General features: G+C 27.1%; 2 protein-coding genes across 4 annotated transcripts in view; both read right to left on the bottom strand.

Moving 5' to 3' along the window:
- Positions 1-27759, bottom strand: part of LOC127283756 (protein PALS1) — a 222585-nt gene that overhangs the window by 63741 nt on the left and 131085 nt on the right. The window lies entirely within an intron of this gene.
- On the bottom strand, positions 23864-24745 carry LOC127283757 (uncharacterized). Its single transcript, XM_051308834.1, has 2 exons — positions 24565-24745; positions 23864-24366 (listed from the first exon to the last, which is right to left on the bottom strand). Exons 1-2 carry the CDS (start codon positions 24580-24582, stop codon positions 24172-24174), a joined length of 213 nt encoding a protein of 70 aa, XP_051164791.1. The 5' UTR covers positions 24583-24745; the 3' UTR covers positions 23864-24171.

The raw sequence follows: 27759 nt of genomic DNA, 5'->3' as shown, positions 1-27759 counted from the left end.
GCTTTTAACTTCCGCTTTCGTGCGACAATATCAGAAGTGTTACTTATTGTTCTTTGACATTCCGTCACGCTATTATAGAGATTCACGACGTTTGTCATTTGTGGGAGATTGTTGACAAGGTCAATATAACTAACCAGGAAGACCATTAGTTTAACGTTCACAGATTTTATGATAAAAACTTGGCAATAAAAATAAAAAGAAAAAAAATGAAAATTCGGCGTCTTAAAAATTCGTACAAATTAAAATTCGGTTAATTGGAATTTAAAAATTCGAATCACATAAAATTTTATTGAATGACAATGCTGTTAAAATAAAATTTGCCTTAATTGAAATTATTTTATATATAAAGTCTCATTTTTAATAGGATAATCATGCGCCCTCAAAAATTGAAAATTCGTTTAAAAAATAATTGTTTCTAATAAAATTCTTTAAAATGAAAATTACTGATTTTTATAGAATAATCATGCGCCCTAATTTTTATTTTTATCAACGAAAAAAAAATATTATGAAATTTAGAATATATTATAATTCTTTGTCACCTATTTTATAATATTTTATACTTAAATTCAGTATGTAATTTTCTAATTTTATGAACATTATACATACTGAATTTAAGTATAAAATATTCTAAAATAGGTGCCAAGTATATATTCTAAATTTTTAGAATTTTTTTATTTTCGTTGTACCAATCAGATCGAATTGAAAAATTTCTAAATTGAGAGAAAAAAAATATATATGATGTCTTATTCAGAAGAGATATATATATATAAACTTGAATTATTAAAAAACAAACACTGTCGCCTACGTCACTGTGATAATTAAGAAACAGTGATTACGCAGCGCTAATTGAGGAACGTGACGGGGAATGTGGAGTGAAGGAAATTCTTCTTTTGTGTGCAAAGAATTCAAGAGTCGCCGCTCCTCAATTTTAAATTTTTCTCAATTAACCCTAGATATAATTTTCTTTTTTCTTTCTCCATTTTTCTTTTTTATAACGAAAATTACTCTATACACTATTGTCAGTGTATATATATATATATATATATATATATATATATAGCTATTCATCAACAGAATTTTTGAAGAACATTATCATACAATTAGAAAATGATTATATATCTATTGTTAAAGCGTGATTTTAACTTCATCAGAAAAGATCTGATTATACATTATATAAAGTTCATATTTAAAATCATAATTGGATATATACCTTTCGAAAATCGATCCATTAAGTAAATGAAACTTTACAGATCAATTAAGAAGGAATTTGAATTTTTAATTATGTATTTTCGAAAAGATCTACTTTTTAATTAAAAATAGACATTTGTATTTTATAACCGTACACTGCGATATTTTTGAACCATATTATGTTTAATTCAAATTTAGTATATCTTTACTGTACTTTACGTATTTTGGAGAAAAATACACACAGAATAAAATTTAATTTAAAATTATCTCCGAACGATACACGAAAAATAATTTTTTTTAGGTTAAGAATCATGGTAGAATCTTATTGAGAATATGAAATAAACGGTGAAACATCCGAATTGTGACACTTAGCAGGGAATGGTAGCTTTTTTTCGATACAGGGCTGGGAACTAGAATAGAAAAAGCAGGGTGTGGCAGGTGTAAAAATATAAACATATGTCACATTTCAGACGTTCTACTATAGAATTCCAGTGGAAATTTACATGCGCCCATTCTAAACTAACCCTTAAGTTTAAGGGGTTACATCCACTTAGAATTTGGAAAAAATCGATTTTTTTTATTGCATTTTCGTAAAGTATATTTATTTAAGAGTACCCTGAAAAAATTTCAAGGTGATCCGACATAGACGATTCGATGTAAGTTGAAAAAAAAATTTTTATTATGAGCAAAGTGGTTTTGAAACTTTAAATGCGTTTTTCTCAAAACTATGTTTTTAAAGTCGGTGAACAAGATTTCTCGAAAACGGCTGAACCGATCGGTCTCAGATTTTAACACAAGCTTCTTAATAATATTGTTTAGTGATTAATCGAAGGTTTTTTTTTTACAATAAATATTTTTCATTTTATAAACAATTGAAGTCGTGAATTTTTGTCAAAAATCGATGCTTCCGCTTTCTGAAGGCGCCATTTTGTGAAAAATTATTTTTTTTTGTCTATTCCTTCGATTAATCACAAGATAATGTATTATATTAACGAAAAAATCTTGGATTTTTAATTTTAGATGATCCAGTTGAGAAATAACGTTGCTCACCGCTAGCTGTCTCGATTCGAAGGAGCTCCAGAAAATATTTTATACAAGGTGTAAAAAAAATAATTTTTATAAATAAACTATGCAAAAATAAAGTTAAAAGTATACTCTTTATATGTGCATTAATTTGTGAATTGAAATACTCTATAGTTTTCCCAGAAAAAATTCCTAAAATATCGACTTTTTTCGGCTGTCCAACTGGATGTAACCCCTTAAATTAAACATTTTATAATTTTTAATTCAAACAAATAATATAGTTATTTGTTTTACAATACTTTAAAATTAGGTACTCAGAGGTTAGATTTTAAAATTTATTGTTTGACATAATGGCTTCATATTAAATATTATTTATATATTTACTTACTGCTTCAATTTATTGCCTCAACGGAAATTATATTACTTCAAATATATATACAACGATATATAATTTACAACATAAGATATTTTTCTTAAAGTGAAGAGCGCGCATTGTGTTTCTTGAAAAACAAGACTGTAAATCGTAAAATCTGTGATAATTTAGTGTTACGTGAACATTTTCAGGAGACATGAATAGTTTCTAAGAGTAATTTTCATACACATATACATATATATAAGAAAAATGAGATTCATGGAAATAGAAAAACTCGTTTCTTCAAATTTTTAAAGTCTAATAATTTTTTTTTTTGGGATGCACGGTGCATATCTTCTTATACACATTATATATGTGTATCTTTTATTTTTCATCTCATTCTCTCTCTATATTATATATATATATATATATATATATATATACCTGATGCGTGCAAGGTGCTCTGTATATTATAGTGTCGTTTCGGAGGAGGGATTATAATAGAGCGAGGGCCTGAAAAGTCGAAAAACGACCTTCCTTTTCTGATCCCACAAAAATAAAAATGAATAAAGGACATGTGGACTTTGAGGAATGCGCGACCCTTGAGGAAAGAATGATTGATAAGGATTAATATACGACTTTCACACCTCTCAGCATGAATTTTAGATTTATCGGTCCAACTAATGGAATTGTGTTGTTTTACTAAGGAAACTACTCAAAAGTTCACATTTTTCTATACATCTTAATATATATATATATATATATATATAATATTATAATGGAAATATATTCATAAAAAAATTTTTTTTCAATTTAATTACAAAAAGAATATTAGTCCCTTGGTATCAATCAATTTTATATTTATTTTTTATCTTCTGTATATATATAGACAAAAATTAAATTTAATTTTCGAAATTAAAATCAATTTTGATTGTGTATTCTATTTTCAGTAATTTTTTTTATATACCTATACTATTTTTCATATTGTATTTTTGAAATATTAAAGGGAGGGACTAGTGAAATTTTAATCCATTGAAATTCTAAGTTGTTGACAGGTGTACACGGAAAGAAATATATGCTATCACAGAAAATTAAAAGGCATTAAAATAAGCTGCAACGCTTATTATTTTAATCCAATTTTGCTTATTTTAATCCATTTTGGTATTAAAATAAGCAAAATTGGATTAAAATAATAAGCGTTGCAGCTTATTTTAATGCCTCTTAATTTTCTGTGTAGGTAAGTTAGGTTATATTAACCATGTGAAGTCTGATTTAGGGCCAGTTTCATCAACTCCGGTTAAAAGTTAATCAGCGATTAAATCCCTAACCGACCAATCATGAGCGTTTAAATTGGCTTTAATCGCTGTTTAACTTTTAACCATAGTTGGTGAAACCGGACCTTAGACATCTTGCTCTTTAGAAGTACTATTCGTTTGGTTGGATTACCCAAACTGTATAGCAGTAACAGTTCCATGTTAATTCAGTTATATACGATATGAAAGAAACAGCAAGAACTATATGGCAGTAATTATGAAAAATTTCTTTCAGTGTATCTATTTTTTACAGAGGGTTATTTAGAGTTTAATATTCTGTGTTTTAAATTATTTTTGCACATTTAAAATTAATCTGGACAAAAAGACAAAGAAACAAGTCCAAAGTAGTCTGAAATTTCTATATAAAATCAATCCGTAACAATCCGATTTTAGGTCGATCAAAAAATTTAATCTAAATAAATGAGTCCGGAATAATCTAAAATCCTAATCCGAAATGAGTCTGGATTAAATCAGAATTTGTATATAGGTACAAAATCATTATTGTTGCAGATTTCTACATACAAATTTTTAAAGATTTTTGACTTATATAACTAAATCCGGTAACGCTACATACATATAATTATTTCAGACTCCTTTCTAGTATGATTAGGATTTTCATGCGGACTATTTTTGTACATATTAATTCGGGATTAATGCTGGCTAATACCGAGTATTTTGCATAAAAAATTTCAGATTATTCCAGACTCATTTTGGATTAATTTTGGATCGAACAAAATTCAGATTGTTGCAGACTAATTGCAGATTGACTTATGTTAATTCCAAATTTGTCTTTACGTTCTTGCTGACTAATACAATTTAATTTTCGCATTATTTTCATATAATTTCCAAACAAGGACTGATCTGATCGGATTTAATCTAAGTTACCAAAAAAAAAAAATTGTATAGAATAAATACCTATATAATAATCAAATGCATTATAATTTTTTTTCAGAATATCGAAAAAAAAGAAAAATTATCGAACAGCGAATAAAATAACCGAAAGTATCTGATCTAAATTCCAAAAGATTTTTACAATAAGCAATCTCTAATTTAGAAATGAATTTCATTTACATAACCATTTTCTGTACGGAAACTTAATTATTTATCGAACAGTCCGAATAAATAAGATAAAAGGAGGGAAAAAAAAAATGAAATAATAACCACAGCTGCAGAAATTGTGTAATGTCCTTTATATACTTTGGCACCTTTTAAGGATGAAATTGAAAATGAAAGTTTGTGTGTACAAATCCTAGATTAAAATTTTTAGCAGTAAATATAAGAAAGTAACTGTCGTCGTTGTCGTCGGTTCGAGAAGAAAGGAAACGCGAACACGTGTCTTTGAGGCAGAGAGATTTTATGGTCTTTCATGCATGTGGAGGTATAGAGAGAGAGAGGGGACACAATAGGTACATACTTTGCCTTCCCACGGGACTTCTCACTAAAACCAGAATATTCAACTTTACTTACATATATAGGAGATTCTCGCAAAATCATACAACGACTCCACCAAACTAAAAGTCTGAAACTAGTGGTGGCTTCCTGTAAGCCGGATGCCATGGTATGCTTGTAATATGGAATGGGTCTTTTTTCAAGAGTAGCGAGAGGATAACGCTATATAGCCGGGAAATAGCCTCGTCGGCATGCAAGAAGCAAATTCTTAGTACATGGTTCTGTGGCTACGCAAAACCGCTCCTTTTTCTTACTTATACATATTATTCTTCAATCTTGGTGGTCTTTCATATTACGCGACTGTGATATAATTTCAATCATTTTCTAATTCTATAAATTGTCATATTTCATATATATACATATTTATAGTTTTTCTAAATAATTTTTTTCAATAATAAAATAATAAAAAATTAAATAATTTTTTCAAGATATTTTGAATGTTTAATAATTATGAAATCTTTAACGTCCGAGTAGAATACATTATAAAATAAGTTATAAATAACAAAACGATAACATTCAGATAAATAGATTTTTAATAAAATTTCCTTTACAAAAACAAATTAAAAATACAATGAATATAATAAAAATACAAATTAAAACAAGAATTCAAAAGCAAAAATTGAGTCACTAATTCAAATGAGTTAAAATTAAAAATTTTTAACTAATTCAGAATTAGAGAGTATTTGGTATAGTATTTTACTTAAAAAAAAACTTTGGTATAGATTCTTTTCGCCCACTGATTTTTTATCGTTTGTCTAAATAAAAATAAATAATAATAATAATAATAATGAAATAATATTAGAACATAAAAGTGTAACTATAATAATTGAATGCATATAAATAAAAAATTAAATATTTAGTTAATAGAAAAATGAAAAATAAATATAAATAAGGTAAAATCCATATGAATGGATCAAGATATAATCTATATGAAGTCAATCTTCTTCCGTCTTATCTAAAGCAATTTCGTGCTTTGTGATACTTTAATACATTTTACCTCAACTATAAATTAAAACAAGCTTTCGCGTTTCCTGTTACGGAAGATCACGAATAAATTATCATTTTTATGAGAACGTTAAATAAGTTCTCAATTGTAACAATAATAAAAAAAAAAAAAGATCTACTAATTGTAGGGACTACGCATAAATAGAGTCTTAAAATTCTTTATAAAATTAGAATATCCCATAAATAAGAACAAATACATTTGACAGAAATAATTTTCTCACAAAATTTTTAATTGATCCAATCACAATTTATATATACTTGTTATAAAAATCAGGGGCGCATGATTATTCCCCAAATTTCAATTTCATAATTAGAATAAAGGATTATTCGAAAAAATAAAAATTATGTTAAATGGTATTTCGCAATATAAAACTTATGTGAAATGACATTTCGATAATAAGAATTTCGATGTGTTGAAAATTATGAAATTGAAATTTGGGGAATAATCATGCGCCCCTAAAAATCAGAATTAATTTGTTAATTTTAAAATTTGCTTCAAAATGTTTTTCCTAAATGCGTTTGTTTGGACATTAGTTAGAATTTTCATTTTATGGAATTTCATTTGTCATTAATTATTTTTGAGACAAATTTTTATTTATTTGAATTAGTATTTTACAGAATATACAAAGAAAAAACGCAGGATAAATTTTGTTGGGAGTAATTTTAACCAATGCTAATTCATATAGACGGTGGCGCCCTCAACTAAGATAAAATTTGTTGCAGTTAATTTTTATACAGATTTTGGGGTGAAAATTCTATTTTTTTTCGTATGTATGTAACATTGAATTGTATTACTAAAAATTCACATATAAATAATTACGAAAAAAAAAAAAATTTTTTAACCAATTTTCGCACAATAACTTTATTTACCTGCAAAGGCGACGTTTAATCCTACAAATACAATTCCAGCAAGGATCTTTGCACGTTTTTAAATTAATTTCAAACACCATTTTTGCCAGGAACAATTGAAAAAAACACAATAGAAACAATTGGAAAATGCACTAAGAAACAATATTGATAAACAGAATAGAAAAATACAATATAAACAATTTGAAAAATACAATAGGAATACAATATTGGAAAATACAATAGAAATAATTGGAAAATACAATAAGAAACAATTAAAATGGAAAAACAAAATAGAAACAATTAGAAAACACAATAGAAACAATTTTGAAAATACAATAAGAAACAATTGTAATGGGAAAAATAGAAACAATAGAAAATCACCATAATAATCAAAATGAATCACAACAAAATAATCAAAAGAAGAAAAAAAAACTGATTGTAACAAGAATGAGTAGTTACAACAGAGAAATAAAAAAAGGCAAAACAGAGTAAAATATCTAGAAATATGAATGAAATAAACCAGTAGTAGTAAACAGAATATACGCACAACAAGAAAAAAGAAAACAGTTTAAAAAAACAATGATGATCTATTACGAGTAATCATACACGAAACGAAAATGGTAAACGAGAGTATAGGTAAAAATGACATGACAGTAGGATGCTACATAAGCATGAGAACTGGAACTTGGAATGTGGTTTATCAAACTGGCACTGCTGGCACCTGATATCGAAAGCTTATCTGCCGCCGAGTCTTTAAGAGTTTGTGTTGATGATGTTTTACATATTCACACATCTTTGCAATAAAGCGAGGTTTCTTTTTTTTTAAGAACATATATGTGTATATTTCTTGCATATATACATACAATTTTGTTCATTATATATATATATATATACAAAATAAACGAGTCTGCAAGATCATGTGTCACTTACATATTATCTATTTATACCAACTGCGCTATCACAAAACCCGCGCACGCACACAAACACACACAAAAAAATGGTATGTTTGTGCATTTAATTGGAGGTGTGTTAGATGTATGGCTATAAGTACTACTATATATACAAGCCGTAGGTATAACATGTGCTCGATTTCACATGCGATATAGGCGCTGCCCATTTCTGAGTCATACTATATGTATATTCAAAAAAAAAAAGAAGAAGTGATAAAAGGAAACTGGCTCCTGACGAGCTCTTGGAAAAATCATGACTGGTTAATCGAACTTTATATATATATATATTTTACCTCAAGAGAATCTCTTGTATTGCCGCGAGGGAAATAGCAAAAATGATGAGCGACTCCATACGTCAAGTGATCGCACTAATTTTTGTTATTTTGGTAAATTTTTGTGAAATTGAAAATTTGGGTTCCTTTAAGGGTTAAAATAAAAAATCCCAAGTATTTTTAAAAAATTCAAAATATTGGAAATATAAATTTTTTGTAATTTTTTTTTTTTATTTTTATACCCGTGCAGAAATTTGAGTTAGATTTTAATAGGGACCTCGCTGTGCGTCCCTTTTGCCAGATGGGTTCCAGAAGGGAAACTCTAGGCGGGACCCGGCATTTTTCGTCACGATAGACGCCAGCGAAGAATGTTGGTAGGGATCTAGCAGGGATATTCCTGCGATTTCCCTACCAGAAGTAAAGGGTTCTCGCTAGAACCCTATTAGCTCCCTTTAATCGATTATTATTAAATAAAAATTAATAAATATTTAATAAATCCAAAAAACATATTTATATAAAGATCCAACGTCCTTTCTTTCGTGTGTGTTTTTGAAATTGCAGAGTTAAAAACGCCCGTTATGCTGTTTATTATAGCCGTGAAGTTTAATTCAACTTCCTAACCTCCAAACAGTACTAACACAAATTTTAACCAGAATTATAAATAAAAAAGTTAGAAATCATAAAATTACCTGAAGAAATTGGAATAATCATAGTAAAAATTAAAAATTTGCCATAATGATATTAATATAAAGACAAAATTTGAGGTTAGAAAACCAACCAATATATTTTTTACTTTTAATATTCTAAGTACATATTTCATGTTTGTTGGCTTAATATTAAATATTCTTAAATTGATAATATTATGTTAATATTTACCTTCTGATATTGTTTGCTACGCATTCGCGATTGTTTTTTTTTCCTCTCATTATTTTCCTTTATTAATTAACAAAAGAACAATAAAATTCAGGTTCACACAAAATGACATGTGTACTTGTACCATTCATGTCATCATTCTCGACGATGGAACATCGATATATTGAAAACTTCGATACATCGATTTCAATATTTTCGATTTAAATTTAAATATTCCCGTGTGGAAAAAGCCACGATCTTGCCCTCAAGAGTTCGGGGCCCCCGGCGGGGGCCCATGAGGGCTGATCCATATGGCGAATCCATGAGGGGCCCCGCATGGATCGCCCTCATGATCGATTAGCAAAATTTTCTAAGTCCAAAAGTCAAATATTTTTTTATCACCAAAAAATTAATGTTTATAATGATTCACAACAATGAAAAACGCGTTTTTAATTAAAATATATTTTCACTTTTTTTGAAAATAACACTCACACTTATGGCGAATCCATGAGGGGCACCGTAGGGGCCCCGCATGGATCGCCCTCATGATCGATTAGCAAAATTTTCTAAGTCCAAAAGTCAAATATTTTTTTATCACCAAAAAATTAATGTTTATAATGATTCAGAACCACGAAAAACGCGTTTTTAATAAAAATATATTTACACTTTTTTGAAAATAACACTCACACTTATGGCAAAATAGATGAGGGCCACCGTAGGGGCCCGCATGGATCGCCCTCATGATCGATTAGCAAAATTTTCTAAGTCCAAAAATCAAATATTTTTTTATCAACAAAAAATGAATGTTTCCAATGATTCAAAACAACGAAAAACGCGTTTTTAATAAAAATATATTTACACTTTTTTGAAAATTCACCTGAGATGATTCATGATAATAATCATAAAGCATATAATTAATTATATTTTATAAATTGCATTTGATTGGAAAATATAATTTAATATCTTAACTTTAACTAAATGATGTTAAGCACTTTTCTTTGTTAGGTATTTTTGAAGTTTAAATAGCATCAAGAAGTTAGCATTCGTTTTGAAGTAGCGTGCGTAGCGTAGTTGGTAAAGCGTTAGACTCATAGTCCGTAGGTCGTAGGTTCGATTCCCCCCATGCGTTAGATTTATTTATTTCTCAGGTTTGCGTTTAATCATTAATTCTATGTATGAATTAATTGAAAAATGAAAATACCGGTTAATAGTATGCATAAATTACATATTTTTTAATTTTTTAATTAATTAATTTATTATTACTTTTAATTATATCCGACAGTTAATTAATTAGAACGTTAATTAATAAATTCAATTTGAGTAAGAATTTAATTTAAAATTGAATAATTATTAAATAAATATGTTATTTATTCATAACTTAAGCTTATTTATTATTAATTAACTTTTATTATTAATATTATTGATTAAAAAACATTATGGCAAACTTGAGGGCAAGATGAGGGCAAACGTGAGGGCCCATAAGGGCGCCCGTAGGGGCACCCTCATGGATCGCCCATGCGGGCGCCCTCATCGATGAGCATGTCGTTTCCATGAGGGGCCCCTATGGATCATCCATATGCGGCCCTCATGGCATGAGGGCGATCCATAAGGGCCCCCGCTGGGGGCCCACATCACTTTTCCACACGGGTTATTTTTAAATTAAATAAAAAGTGAAACTATATATAATAATGTAATTTATTAATAATATTATTTTGATTCTATCACTCGGTGTTATTTAATAATAAATTTAATTTATTTAATAATTTTATTATTATAATTTATTATTATTAATATATTTATTCTTTTTATTATTATTTCTAAAACGAACATTTTAAAAATATTTGTGTCCCTTATTGAACATAATTAAATTCATATTTTAAATAAAGAAAACATCGAAAAATAATCTAAGTCCAATTAGAGGTATTTCTGGCTAGAATTTAGTAAGGGTACATTATTCCTGTAAACATTAATTTTCAAAAATTAATAATTTAAATCAAATTACGAAAAAGAAAAAATACGTATAAATTTTTTTTCAATGTAGAATAAAAAAAAGAAATTGTTGCAATCAAATCTAAATTTTGAATGAAAATAATCAAAAGAATGCCCTATATATAAACTCACTACTATTTGTAATTTTTTTTTAAAATCGAATTTGACATGTCATTAGGTATTCAAACTGAATGGATTTTACGATATCAATATGCACTACATTTGCAATAAGAGAATTTGTAATCAAACTATTTTTTTTAGAATCATCTTTGCAATTTCTATAGGAGTATATAGTATATATATACCTATATAATATCTGACTCACTAACGAGTTTTCATATGCGCACGTTGTCCGGGTTTTATAATGTATACAAGAACAAAAAAACAAATGTTTACTTTTATTTTATTCGGACGCAATTTTTATTCATACCAAAAAGAAAAACAACTTTAATTATTATCATCTTCATTATAATATGTATTTGGATGATTCAATGCGCTTTTAATTTATTGTCTATACTTTCTAAATTCAGTTAAATATATTTTTTCGTTCTTTAAAAACAAAACGCTATAATAAAATAAAAATTTATTGAAATAAAGATTAGGCGAATTACAAAATCTTGCATTTAAAATATTGAATCACCTGAAAGTATGTTGAATATGAGAATTCTATAAATGACTATTTTGTTTTTAATAAAAATTCGAGTATATAATTAATAATTCTATCCAATTCAAATTCGATGAAATAATAATTTTTTCCTCTTGTATCTTTTTTGGGGGGCGCATGAATTTCTCATAAAAATCATTAATTAGAATTTTTATTTTTAAGGTGAGGTATTTTATTAGAAATAATTATTTTTTAGACGAATTTTCAATTTTCAAATTAAAATTTAACAAATTTTATTTTTATACGAATTTTTACTTAACAAAATTTTAAGCTACCGACTTTTATTTGGCAGAATTTTTATTTTAAAAGCATTTTATTTAAATGACCTTACTTAAAACAATTTTAATTTAACTCATTCAATCGAATTTTATGTGATTCGAATTCTTTTTAAATAAAAAAAATTCCAATTTACCGAATTTTAATTTGTACGAATTTTTAAGACGCCGAAATTTCATTTGTTCTAAATCGAAAATACCTGAACAACCAATCGACAAAAAAATTTCGGCGCAATTCTTAAAATTTGACCAATCACAATTTTCTTTGATAATTTCTAATTGGTTAATTTTAAAAATTGCCCCGAAATCTTTCTGTCGATTGTTTTTTTTTGAGCCATTTATAATTTCAGACAAATGAAAATTCGACGTCTTAAAAATTCGGACAAATTGAAATTTCTTTCATTTAAAAATTTGAATCACATAAAATTCGATTCAATGAGAATTCTGTTAAATTAAAATTCACTTAAAATAAAGTTTTTAAAATAAAAATTCGGTAGCTAAAAATTCTGTTATGTAAAAATTCGTGTAAAAAGAACTTCCATTAAATGCAATGTAATTTAAAAAATAAAAATTTGTCAAAAAAAAAATTATTTCTAATAAAATACTTTAAAAAAATAAAAATTCTAATAGGCTAATCATGCGCCCTTTTTTTTGCTAAGTTTCTGAACTTTTTTTACTGAGTTTATTTTTTTAAATGCTCTTTTTTGCCCTTTTTTATTTTTCGTTCATTTTTTCCTCTCTATTTTGTATTTTTCTTTAAGTTTCCTGTGGAATTTTTTTTTCCTGTATCCAAATGAAAAACTAAAATCTAAAGTGCCTGTAAATGTTTATCATAAAAAGTAAGTGTATATTGTGTGCGCGATGGGATCTCTCTTATCATAGGTTAGTTATTTTCACTTTCTGGGAAACTATAAGAGCCAAAAAAAAAAAAAAAAAAAAAACTCACGCCGCTTTAAGATCGATAAAAATATGAAAGGAGAGTATAGTTTAGAATTTTGATGTTGAATCACTCAAGCAGGCAGGGTCACCCCTCGGTGTGCGTTGCACCTGCGTTTCCTGTCGTTTGGGTTTGCCTCTTTGGTTAAGCAAACAGGACTCAAAGTTATTACTGTATGCATAGCGTTCACCTTCCCCAAAAAATTTAAAGAAACATTTCTCCTTCGTATATATATATAAATATATAGTCTAACAGATTTTTAAAGGAATATTATGTATTTTCAAAACTTGAATCTAAATGAGATTTTACATATAGTGTTGAAATTTCAAGTGATATTTCACTTTTTCACACTTGGTCAGTTAAAAAAAAAAGATTTTGTCGTTTTGTTCCAAAATTAATAAAAAAAAAATATTGTTTAAAAAAAAAATCAATTAAACTAAAGTTATATAATTAATTAAATTAGATATTATTTTTTACGTTGATTCAATAAATTTTTCCAATTTACACAATAATGTGTGTATAATTTAGGCATATATAATAATATTAATAATAAGATTAATAATAATAATAATAATAATAATAATAATAATAAACAACTTTTAGGTTATGTAGCCTTTTAACTTTCCGGTTTGTAAATTTACAACTTGATGACAGTATTTTTTCAACGTCCAACGTGGTAAAATTACACTGGCATTTTTTTGTGTGTATGTTCAATCCAAAAACACAAACATAACCTAAAAATTTTTGCCTCTAAGGTCCCTTTTCTCTTGAAGGGTTACATATAATAATATAGGTGTACAAAAATTAATCTTTTTATAATTTTTCTCTACTTTGAGAGCATTTTTTTTAATTGCTATATGACAATCGTCTTTTCTGATTATATAAAAGCTAATTAATTAAAAACGTCTTTGAAAGGATAAAATAGATGAACGACACTTTCATACACAGCTGATAAAATTGAAATTTGTGAATTCGTATTATAAATTAGTATTGAGGGGATATAAAAAAAAAGAAAAAAAAAAAAAAAAAATGATGATGAGGGTGACTTTTAATTAAATGTCGGCCCTGGATGCACCTGACAACACGGGAAGACCCCGATTCCCCTCAAGGATGGTGTACGATCACGCTTTCATTCATTTTTTTTTTCCCTGCTTTTTTTTTTGTCGTTCTCTTGTTCCCCTCTTATACCCTTTTATACATATGGCACAAGTGCAGTAGACCTGCAAGCACGATCGTCCCACTTTTATATACTCATGGTATACAATAAAATAATATAAACAAGGAAAACAAATCTTCCACTTCTTCATTAATAGTTGACAGCAATTAGCGTTTCAACAATAAATTCGAATACGTGCTTATTTCTCATTTATATGAAAATTTCCATAAAATGGAATATTAATGTTCTATTTCTATTATTTAAATTCATAAGTTTAAAAAAAAAAAAAATTATACACCAAAAATAATTTTTTGAAACAAAGAAATTTTTTTTTTTTAAAATAACTTTTTGAATCAAACACGGAGAAAAATGGAAAAACTAATAAAGTAACTTTTACTATACTTTAAAAGTAAAACCGGAACTGTCCGCAGTTTCTGTGCATTTCTAGCAATTTTTACTCCAGAAATAGTATAAATTATTTCGAAAATAGTAAATTTTACTATTTCTGAAGGAAAAATTTGCTAGAAATGCGCAGAAACTGCGGACAGTTCCGGTTTTACTTTTAAAGTATAGTAAAAGTTACTTTATTCGTTTTTCCATTTTTCTGGTAGAGGTAGAGGTCTTATAGTTATAAAGTCGATAAACATAACCTCACTTTTTTTTTTGGGTCTGAACAATTTTCTACTTAACTAAAATAAAATAAATAATTTATTTTATGAAACTTAAAAAAATATATCATTGATTCAAAGAAATTTTCACATTAGAACAAAAATTAATTTCTTTGACTTAAATAAAAACTAATTTCTTAATACCAAAGAAATATTTCTTTGGACTTGAATAAAAGATTTTTTAAATTCAAAGAAATATTTTTTTTTTTGAGTCAAGAAAAAGCAGGTAAAGAAATAATTTTCTTTAAATAAAAGATTTTTTTGACCCTTATAACAATGCACAAATTTCTTTGAAATAAAGAATCTTTTTTTTTTAACTTAAAAATTTAGGTCCATGAATATATATTATAGAAATAGAATTTATTAACAGTGATTGCAGCAAAAACCACATGTGCCATAAATTTCAAATAAAAATATACTGTTGAATGGGTAAATTTTTTTATATCCGAATTTTGTATAAAAAAGTTCCGATCACTATATAAATTCAATTATGATTATTTATCGTACACTGATAAAAAATTTATTTGATATCAAATAATAATTATTATTAATTTGTAACAAATTTTATTATTATAAAATAAATAAATTTTTATTATAGAATAAATAATAATCATAAAATTTGACAGAAATGATTCATGAAAAAAAAATTTTTAAGTCAATTGCGGGTATATAAAAAATGAATATATATAATGATCGATATTTTATATAGTATAGGTGTAAAATAACAATTTCCGGTGTAGACTTTCCCCTTTTAAATGTAATGCCATAGTAACGAAGTACAAACCATGTGTGAATCATGGATAATAATGTAATATAACATATATATATGTATATATAATCAACACTCCAAGAAACTATCACACTGACATAAATCCGATAAGACCACATGACGACGTACCCAATATCCTATCATATATGTTCTGGACAGAAACTTGCATCAACAAACCAGAAGGTCTACATCTAGGATATGACATTTCCAATATAATTTTGATTTATAGTATACCTATAAAATGTGAATTATTTTCGAAAAAAAAAATTATTAACAAATAAATTGAGAAAAAAAGAGGACAATTTTTTTTTCTGGAAAAAAATTTTCAAATATGTTGCTTTACAAAAAAAAAAAAAAAATAAATAAACAAAAATTCGTACTCGATAAAATGATATATATATTTGTTATGTGCAGCATGGAAAAATTATCATCAAAAACAGGTCAATTTTTTAAAGAAAAATTGTATACATATAATATATACGTATTATGACATATTCAATATTTATTTTTGATTACTATCGCAGCTAAACGAAATCTGAAATTTTATTTATTTGATAAGAAAGTATATATTATTATTTATGTGTTACATTGTTTCATTAGCATGTTTTTCAAATTAAATTCTAAATATTACCTAGGTTCTTTACTAATTTGCATAAATTAAAAATGCACCGAAAAAATTAGAACCTTAAAATTATTTAGTTTTGATGCAAGTAGGTTAATTATTACTTCATTTATTTTTTTTAAACTTTTTTATTCTTAATTTGTTCTTTTTTTTCTTTCGATGTTTTTTGTCATTTGCTTCTTGAATCGGTTTCTTAAATAAATTTAAAAACAAATTAAATTTTTTTTTCAAATGAGAATTATTAATTTATTCTTTTGACTCTTAAATTTTAGTAAATATTTTTTTTCGTTTTTTTTTTTACAAAAAAAAGGTACTTTTTTTATAAGTATACGAATTTTTGTAAATTTTGGTTTTTCAATGTATAGAACAGGCTAGAACTATTTTCAATAGAATAAAACTCTAACAGTATAGAATTAAAAAATTTTTGCGAAAAGAAAAAAAGTTTCTATATTTTTCAATTTTAAAATAATGGTTTAATGGAAAAAAAAATTTTTTTATCAATTTTTATTAAAAACATATTTGATAGAATTCTTAAAAAGCAGAAATTTTATTTGACCGAAATTTGAAAATGTCCGAACAAACATAACCTACAAAAAGATTTCGACTCGTATGTAATAATAAATCACAATTTTTTGATAATTTCTAATTGGACAATTTTTAAATTCGTGCTGAAATCTTTTTGTAGGTTATGTTTGTCGGTCATTTTCAAATTTCGGTCAAATAAAAATTCTATCAAATTAAAATTCGACTAATTGGAAATTTTTGCTAACTAAAAAATCTATTTAGTAAAAATTCGTTTTATTATTAATATTATTATTCGTTTTATTAATTCGAAAAATGAAAATTCGCCATTGAAATGGCAAAAATGAAGAGAAAAAATAAAGTGACAGAAAAGAAAAAACGAACAAGGAAGCCAAAGATAAAGCTCGAGTTTGCAGCAAGTGCAGACGATAGGAAAGTTAAAGTTAGTGTTGTTAGTCTTTCGAGAGTTTGAGTTCTGAAAGGTTGAGTGCCGAAAGAGAAGAGTGATCGAGTCCTTTCTCGTGCTCCTTGTTCTCGTTGTTAAGAAGTGGTCAAAGACTCACAAAAAAAAAAAATGAAAAAAAAAACCAAAAAAAAAAAAAAAAATGAGAAGAAATACATGAGAATCGGGTAGACTCAACAGAGACGGTCACAACGCAGTGTCGCTCAACTGGCGGATGTTAAATTTGCAAATACGTGACTAAGATTATAACTCATTTTAAAATTATATATATTGAGCAAATAACAGTCATTGTTGAATCTACACGCTCTCATCTTCTTCATTCAAGATCACAAATTTTTTACGATAAGAAACTAACGCATAACTTCGTCTCATCTTTCACGATATTATAATAATAAATTTTGCGATGCTTTTAAATGTACATATATGTAACCTCATATTTATAATTTAAGCAGAAAGAGTTCTTTTTAATTCAACAATTTTCCATTGTTATTTAATTTTTGATTCAATTCGATTTTTCTCTGATATTACTTTTCTATTTTCCATATTGAGAAAACGATATTTCAGTTCAAATTTATGTTTCTTAATTTCCGACGAACTTTCAAACGAATAACGAAATAATTTTTTTTCGGTCTGTAAATTATTTAAAAATTTCTACTTTAACATTTAATAAACTATTAATTTATTTTTTAATACAGAAAATAATATTTGATATTAAAAAATTTGAAGTTACAAAAAAGTAGTAGGGTATAACACGTATACAGTGACCATAACACCCTGGGCATATACTTTCAACTTTAAATGACATTTTATTGGAATTTATTAAGGATTTCGTTATAAAATAAATTTCAAATAAAATATTTGGATTAAGATTTATAGTACATAAGTTTAAAATTAAAAAACACTTTGATAAAATTTTATATAATATTAATTTAAAAATGAATGGTATGAAAACAGTGAACGATACCCTTTAATAAAATAAAAAATATTTAAACTACTATTTAAGTAACATGATATTTATTAATATTATCACAAATTTTATTATTCAGATTTAATATACAAAAAAAGTTGCTTTTAAAATATAATTATTTAACAATTTCTTCATATTTATAAAATTTTTAATCAATAAAGCAAATTTTTTGAGGTTAGTTTTCTAAAAAGTAAAATATTGAGGAAAATATAAACATATAAAATTTTGTGTCGACTGTATCACTTTCTATATATATATATATAAATATATATATTCAGTGTCTGTTACTAAACCTTTTTCCCTAGACAAATTTTTTAGGTTAAGAATAGAATCATGTCAAAATCTTTTTGACAATACAGTGGAACCTCGATTATCCGAACTAATCTAGGCAAGGCCGGGTTCGGATAATCGAAAATTCGGATAATAGAGATTTTAATTTTTTTTTATAATTAAAGTAAAAAAATGTACAGTTGAACTATTTATTTAACTTATTACATATGTTTTTAAATATACATAAGTACACGGAAAAAAAGAAAAAGTAATTTTTACTACTTTCATAGTAAAATGGGATCTGTCCGAAGTTTCTGCGCATCTATGGCAACTTTTACTCCAAAAATAGTAAAATTTGCTCCAGAAATAGTAAAATTTACTCCAGAAATAGTAAAAATTATTACAAAAATAGTAAATTTTACTATTTTTTGAGTAAAAGTTGCCAGAGATGCGCAGAAACTTCGGACAGGTCCAATTTTACTATGAAAGTAGTAAAAATTACTTTTTCTTTTTTTCCGTGTATATAAATATATGTAAATATATATTAATTAATAATATGTATATTAAAAACTCAGAAAATTCGGAAATTTTTAAGATTTTTTTGGCATAAATTTGCCAAAATGTCCCGCGAAAATATGAATGATAAAATAAATAGAGAAAATAAAATTTAAAATTCGGGAGACCAAAAAATAGTTCGGATAATAGAAGTTCGGATAAAATGTTTTTCGGTTCGAATAATAGAGGGTCCGGATAATAGATGTTCGGATAATCGAGGTTCCACTGTAAATAGAAAATAATCAGTGGAACATCAGAATTGTGACACTTTGCAGGGAATGGTAGCTTTTTTCTATACAGGGCAGGGAACTTAAAATAGAGAAAAAGCAAGGTGGGGTAGGTATCAAAAATATACAGATATGCCATATTTCGGACGTTCTACTGTAATTCCAGTGAAAATTTACATGCGCCCATTGTAAACTAACCTTTAAGTTTTAATCAAACAAATTATTTTATTATTTTGAAATAATATAATAAAAATTGAATTATTTAAAAATTGTATTAAAATATAAATTGTCAAATAGAATTTCTGCGTTAAATATATCTAATGAAATTCTATCAAATAAAAATTCTAACTTGTTTTAGGTATTCATACGTCTCGAAATAAAATAATTCAATGACCCTGTCAACTATTTTTTTTTGTCCAGTGAAAAACAACTGCAAAAAAAAATCTAAAAATTTTAAATTATTCCTATTGTACATTAGTTGCTACTATTTTTGATAAATTGTGTCTGCAAAAAAAAATTAGTCACACACATGCACACTATTCATTTAATGGTTTGAAGCAAAACGAAAAGAAAAAAAAATAGCTATATACACTTTATCAGAAGCATTTTGCCTTGATTGATTGCAATTAAATTTGAAAAATGACACTACAATATATCTCGAGGAGTTGTATACCTCTCATTTGTTGTTTTTTTTTTTATCTTCGCATTGTTTCTTTTTATGTTTGCCTATAAACAAAGAACTCAGTGGATTTGTGCGCGGGTAATTTTTTTTTTTTTTTTTTTTCACCGCAGACAAAATGTCTAGAAAGCGAGATTGCTCATATCATGAGGATAAATTAAACAAAGCCTATCTTGAGTGGATTTACCGCACGCTACTTAAGTGATTCCCTTTTGTCATGCGGCCATGAGATCGAACAAGTCCTGCCAAAGAACCCAACGACTTCGTAAAAGAATTGTTTCAAGTGTCCTTGACAATGATCCGATGGTTCTCAGCGGAAATGGAAAGTGGTTTCAACTATATAATATATATAGATAGATTCAATTACCAAGAAACGATATAATTGGAACAAAAAAAAAATTCTATAAAACAAATTTTTTTATTTTCTTGTTTGATAATTCATTCAATTGAGAAAAATTTCATCCTATTTTACATATATGTAAATTGGCATGAATAAGATTTAAAATTAATTTTGTTCGAATTTTTATTTTTTTCTGAAAAATAAAAATTCTTTTAAAGAGGATGAAGAGTCGAACAGAACCTAAAAAGTGAAAAATATTTGTCAGACATTTGTAATTTCCGCAAATGGAAATTTGGCGTTTTAATAATTCTGTAAAATGTAAAAAAAAAAAAAATAAAAATTCGGCTACAAATAAATTCTATGGCAATGAAATTTTGTCAAATGAAAATTTTATCAAAATTACAATTTAACACCTTATTCGTGTCCCTTTAATTATATAACTGAATTCTTGATTTAAAAAAGAATATTAATCTCTAAATATAAGTAGCGATTTAAGAAAAAAAAAATCGTTTTTCCACAATCACGCAATTTGATAATAAGGATTCATAAAATTATTCATTAAAATATAAATGCGATGAAAGTTGGAAAATTATTTTGAATGGCTCATCTCCGCTTCGTTTATAAGGGATTAAATTTCTCCTTCAATATGCATATATATATTAAACTTAATGAGAAATGAAATCTAGCGTAACAGTTAGATTTTGAGGAGATGATGAATTAACGTTTGTATAATGCAAAAACCTTTACTCGATATTGGAAATTCAAAGACGACATATAAATATACGTGGAACGGAATTTCGATTCGCACGATCTAGAAAGGAAATCTCGAATGTTCACAACACTTCCACATTGTGTTTATATACATATATACAAATTCGATTCTATTACCAAAAGCCTTAAACATATTATTACAACTCCACTGTCAGACTATACAAGTTCGATTGCTGAGGGTTATATTTGACTTTTTTTCTCATGCAGAAATGTATATATATATGAACGAAATGCTCCATTTCCCAGATGCATACTATATAAGTGAAGAATGTAGATAAACAATAAAGATTGGAAAGTGTATCGTAAATTACACGATGCGTCCTACTGAAACATGATTTCATTCCAGCAGTACAAAAGAAATGCATATTACTCGATTCAATTTCTTTATATATATGTATATCAAAAGAAGAAAAATTTTCTCTAATTAAACAAAACATTATACTTTATACCAATCTGTTCCAATTATAATTATTGAAATTAATCACTTTTCTGTAAAAATATGGAATTTATTAGTATTCTAATTGTGGCGATACAAATCATTCACAAATAAACTCTACATTGGAAAATTGTTCACAACTATACAAAAATAAATTCTAAACAAGCAGAATGAGGTAAAATAAAATTAAAATACAAATTTTTACTCAACATAATTAAGTACTATACGAAATAAAATCCTACACAGTAAGTTGCACCCAGGCAAACTTTACACATCACGAAAAAATTCTACACAAATAACACAGACCTACAAATTTTAGACACAGACATCGGAATAGTCATTTCCCATGTAATTTTTCACGCTGAATCCAAAAATGACAGCAAAACTGCTCTATCACGTCCGGATTTCGAGATATTCTAACCTAAAGCGTGAAAAAGGCCGTTTTTGGCAACATTCAATCATCTATAAAATCTCCAAAAAATTTTTTTAAGCGTTGGTTCAAATTTCTCAAGAAAGTACTACTATTTGCCTTTTAAAATTTTCTTGGCCCGTTCAAATCCGATTTTTTTTCACTCAGATACAACCATTTAAATTTTGCGTTACACGACCTGAAAACCCTAAAAAAAGGAAAACTAAGTACTTAAATTGAAACTTGTTACTCGGGGGATTTCGAGGTAGCTGATTACGATAACGATGCCAGATTTTCGAAAAAATGGCGGATCCAATACGGCTGCTATCAGAATCGTCATCAAAGATCTAAAATACTCCCAAGTTACGCGATTTTCAAGCGAATCAGTTGAATTTAAAAAAATATCCGCCATATTGAATCCGAAATTTTTAATTTCGAAAATCTGACATTAAAATTGCAATCAGCGACCCCAAAAACCCCCCTAGTAACGAGTTTTAGTTGAAGTTCTTTGAAATTTTATTTTTCCTTTTTTAAAAAGTTTTTAGGTCGTGTAACGTAAAACTCAAATGGCTGTATCTCAGTTAAAATTTTTTTTGAAGATTTTATAGATGGTTGAATGTTGCCAAAAACGGTCTTTTTCACGCTTTCAGGTTAGAATATCTCAAAATCCTGACGTGATAGACCAATTTCGCTGTCATTTTTGGATTCAGCGTGAAAAATTACATGAAAAATAACTAGTCCGGATTCTGGGTGTGACAAAATCGAAAATTTTGTAGGCCTGTGTAATATTTAAAAGCATATTAAGGCCATCCGGGAAAAATCCCTAACCTAAAAGTGTTTTCCCTTGCGAGATATTACTCGTAAATAACTTGAAATATCTTGTTCGGATTTGTCGGATTAATTAGATAAGGGCGAGCTGATTAAGAATCATCTCCATTATGACAAGTAATTTTGTAGAAAAATATTGAAAATTTAGTAACTTTATTGTGAAAATTAAAAGACACTAAATTTTCACTAGAACAGGGTACGGTAGTTGAAGAGAATTTGGACAAATGGCGAGTGGGGACAATGGAAACCAACAGTTCATCAAAAGCAGAGTTGGTTAGGATTAAAATTTTTTAACTATAATTTTCGGAAAGTGTACATATTTAACTGTATTGTATTGTGAACACAGCCTAACAATTAAATACACGTTCCGAAAATTATAGTTGGACAAAATTTCAATCCTACCCAACTTTGCTTTGGATGAAAATATTTTGGGCTCTTGCTTCTCAACCCTGTTTGTTTACAAAAATCATCTGGCAATTATGATATTGTGTAACAGGAAATTATTAGTTACATGAAATTTATTGCAAACGCATGAATAATATTTATCAAGTGCAATGCCAGATGACATTTGTAAACAAACAGGGTTGGAAAGCAAAAGCTTAAAATATGTTCAGTTAGTTTCCATTGTCCCCATTCGCCATTTGTCATAATTCTCTTCAACTACCGCACCCTGCTCTAGTGAGAATTTAGTAACTTTATTGTGAATATTAAAAGTCACTAAATTTTCACTAGAGCAGGGTGCGGTAGTTAAAGAGAATTTGGACAAATGGCGAGTGGGGACATTGGAAACCAACCGTTCATCAAAAGCAAAGTTGGGTAGGATTAAAATTTTTTTAACTATAATTTTCAGAAAGTGTACATATTTAATTGTACTGTATTGTGAACACAGCCTAACAATTAAATACACGTTCCGAAAATTATAGTTGGATAAAATTTCAATCCTACCCAACTTTGCTTTGGATGAAAATATTTTGGGCCCTTACTTCCCAACTCTGTTTGTTTACAAATGTCGTCTAATTGGTTTCCATTGTCTCCACTAGCACATTTGTCATAATTCTCAGAGATGGGTAAGTAACATACTTCATGTATGTTACCTAAGTTTGCTACGTATGTTACATGTGTATACAACTTGTCCAGTTTGCTACACAACGTTTGTTACATTTCATGACGTAGGCACTCGTAATGGTCAGAAGCAAATATAACCTCAATCTAGTTGGTTCCCGCTATGTGTTTAGTCTTTGAATTTTTGTTTGATTCGTTTGATTATTGCTTTGTGGACATTTTTTTTAAAAATGAATCTAGGTGGAAGGCCTCTCAACATTAATGTCTGTATTGATGAATGATCAGTTAACATTTTATTATAAATTTTTTTTAAATAGAATTACTAAGAGTTTTTCTGGTAGGCGGCGAGTAATTCGGATTTAAAGTTTTGACAAACTTTTTTAAAAAATCGGATTCAACTACCGCGAATGGAATATTACATCCAAAAAAGAACATCCCTAGTTGAAGATCTCCTTTTGATAAATTCAATATCTTCGAAATTTCATCCGCTTCTTCCTGCTGTTTCTAAAAATCAAAAAGATCTATATTTAATTTTTCAGAAGCATTGACGAGATTTTTTTGTAGGATTATAGAAATTCAAAGTAAAGAGTAAAGACATATAAAAACACTTATTAACTTAATAAAAATTATTAAACTGAAGTGCAATAAATTATTATTTAAAGAATATTTCATCTCTTTATATTTACCAGTAGATCTATTTACCTGAGTTGCCTGAGACATTATTATAATTTATCTGTTATGATGATGAGGCGAGTCCGAGTTGACATCCGAAAAGTGAGGTTATATTTATAATATGGTTTGCGACGTTTGCGACAATTTGTTACGTATACTACACATTTTAGGTATCATACGTAGCAAACCTTGAGTTTGCGACATTTACCCATCCCTGAATTAATTCTCGTCAACTACCGCACTCTGCTCTAGTGAAAATTTAGTGACATTATTGTTAAAATTAAAAGTTACTATAAAGTTACTAAATTTTCACTATAAAGCAGGGTGCGGTAGTTGAAGAGAATTATGACAAATAACAAGTGGGGGCAATCGAAACCAACTATCTGACAATTGAGAAATTGTGTGACAGAAAATTATGAATTGCATTAATATTGACAATACATGAAAAATATTTATTTATTGCGCAATGTTTACTATATATTTTTGGGGTCGCTGAATCCAAATCTAAAGCCTGTTTAATCCTACCAGATTAGGATTTTGACATAACCTCAAAAAAACCCTAAATTGGATATACGAATCCAACAAAAAAAATTTCTTTCTGATCTGGGGGACTGACCATGTTTACTATATGTTTTTGGGGTCGCTGAATACGTATCCGAGGCACATTTCACTCCATCACTTCAAGATTATGTCATAACCTCAAAAAAATGTGTGCCTGATGTGTTTTTTTTATGTTATTGCTGAATCCTAGAGCCTCGGATACGGATTCAGCGACCCCGAAAACATATAGTAAACATGGTCAGTCCCCCAAATCAGAGACATTTTTTTTTTGGATTCATATATCAAATTTAGGATTTTTTGAGATTACGGCAGAATCCTGAACTGATGAGGTTAAATTTGAGCAGAACTTTTTAATTTTATGTGTGGCTGTGTAATTAAATATTAAATTATTAATTTTTTTATTTATTTATTTTTTAAATTATTTATAATTATTTATTCTCATATCAATATTTTTTGAAAGGTCGCTTTAAGAAAAAATATATATTCTTCTTTTTTTCTCGTTTTCTTTTCAAGACATATAATAGAATAAGAGAGTTCGATGCAGTTTACGAAGTAAATTAAAGAATACTTAATTAATCAACCTGATTAAAGCACTTCTCGCTGCCTCTCGCAGTTTACCTTATTTGCAAAACTCGAGACGTGAATTAAATTCAAAGTTTATAGAGTGTCTGTGTATTTCAACTTTTCCTCCTCGCTGTTTATAAAGCTATGCATAAGTATATATATTTTTGACTTTATAAATTTGTTCATAACGTTTTAATTCACTGGAGAGTATTTAATATTTAAGTGAGTTTATCTCTTGCAAAGATCCTATGAGGTTTCATCAGTATATAAGATTTAAAAGTCAAGAGAAATCTTTAGTGTACCATGAAAATGAAGTTAAAGTATATATATATTGATAAAGTTCAAGAGAATAGAATTCCATTTTTTTAAATATAAAACGCTTGTTAAATGTTTTTTATTATATTTATGATGAATGAATTTCATTAATTTTTGAAATTGAAAAAAATGTATAAGAAAATGCGACAAAGCATTTGTATGAATTTCATTTGACAGAATTTCTTTATAGAATTTTCATTTTTCGAATTATATAGTATTTAAGTTACTTTCTATGTAAACGAAATTTTATTTAACATAATTTTTTTTTATTTAAATTTAAAAGAATTATATACCTAAAAATTATGTTAAATAAAATTTCGTTTACAAAGAAAGTAACTGAAATGCCGATTCGAAAAATGAAAATTCGTCTAAAAAGAAATTTTGCCAAATGAAAATTCTAAATAATATAGGTACTTTTTATTGGATATTCATGCGCCCAAAAAAATAAAAGAAAAATAAGGATGACTCTATTACCATATGTGTGTGATTCTTTGGAGTTATACAAATTCCATTCATGTAAATCAAAATGCACAAGTATCAATTATAAAATTAATAATGCATATACACGTAACTAAATTTCACTTTTAAAAAAGTGCAACAGTGTTTATATCCTGCGTACAATTTGCTTTTTATGAAGTTTGTGATAAGTGTAAAGAGTTCACAAGTGTATTAAGGCGTCAAATTAATTAGCAAATTATATGAATATATGAGTGACGATATGCCTCTCAGTAATTAGCCATTGATGTTTTATGCATGCATTGAAGAATAAAGAAGCACTAACTATATATATATAGGTATATATACAACATCATTGTTTAACTGATGCAGTATACACATACAATAAGTGCATATAGCGAAAAGAATTCGCATATCAACTAATATAACCATATATATATGCCACAGTTTGTTTACGATCTACGATAAAAATGAAATCCCTTTTTAATAGGGAAATAATCATGAAAATATTTTCATATTGCGCTTTAAATTATAAGTTTATGTATATATCTATCACTTTTCTATAGTCTAACTCTCACTTGACGTACATATATATAACTTTTATTATTTCTCTTACATTAATTTTTAATGCATCGATGGTAAGATGAATGCATGAATACTCTCATTCTCGCAACTGAATTTTTGTCGAGTCGAATTCTATAAATTATCAAGATTCTAGTTAGTAGAATATTTTATAAAGTATATACGGAAAAAAATTTTTACTGATGATTCTTTAACGTCAAATCAATAATTTGATGTAAATAATAAAATTTGTTAACTTCTACAAATGTTTCTTGTACAGAATTGACGCATGCGCAGTAGCAAAAAAAATCTCCTCTTTTCTTAAAAACGTTGACTTTTAAAATATATTTTTAAAAATAATTTAACGCAAAATTTAAATTATCTTATTTCAGGAGAACAACAATTTTATCAAAATTAATTATTATTTATTTATTTATTTAATGAACCAACGGGCTTATAGCCCTATAGAGATACAGAGGTAGTGTATAGTACATAGAGTATATTATTATAGTTTTAATATTGATGTGCGCAAACTCGAAATAAATGCATATTATAATATATAAAAAAAATTATAAATTAATTTATAAAATAAAAAACAACTTTAACGTTATGTAGCCTTCTAATTTTACGGCTTGTAAATTTACAACAGTATTTTTTACTGCGTTCGATGCGTGATCACTTTTTTTTCCAACGGACGATGTAGAAAAAATTACACTGGCATTTTTTTGTGTGTGGAAAAATGGAAAATGTGTTTTGCAAAAACCAAAA

Source organism: Leptopilina boulardi, unplaced genomic scaffold (genome assembly GCF_019393585.1).
Source record: "Leptopilina boulardi isolate dan_hultmark-lab unplaced genomic scaffold, ZJU_Lbou_2.1 LbouV2_310, whole genome shotgun sequence".
In the NCBI taxonomy this organism is placed as follows: Eukaryota; Metazoa; Arthropoda; class Insecta; order Hymenoptera; family Figitidae; genus Leptopilina; species Leptopilina boulardi.
Note: the sequence above shows the minus strand (reverse complement) of the source record. Positions and strands in the feature narration are given on the sequence as shown.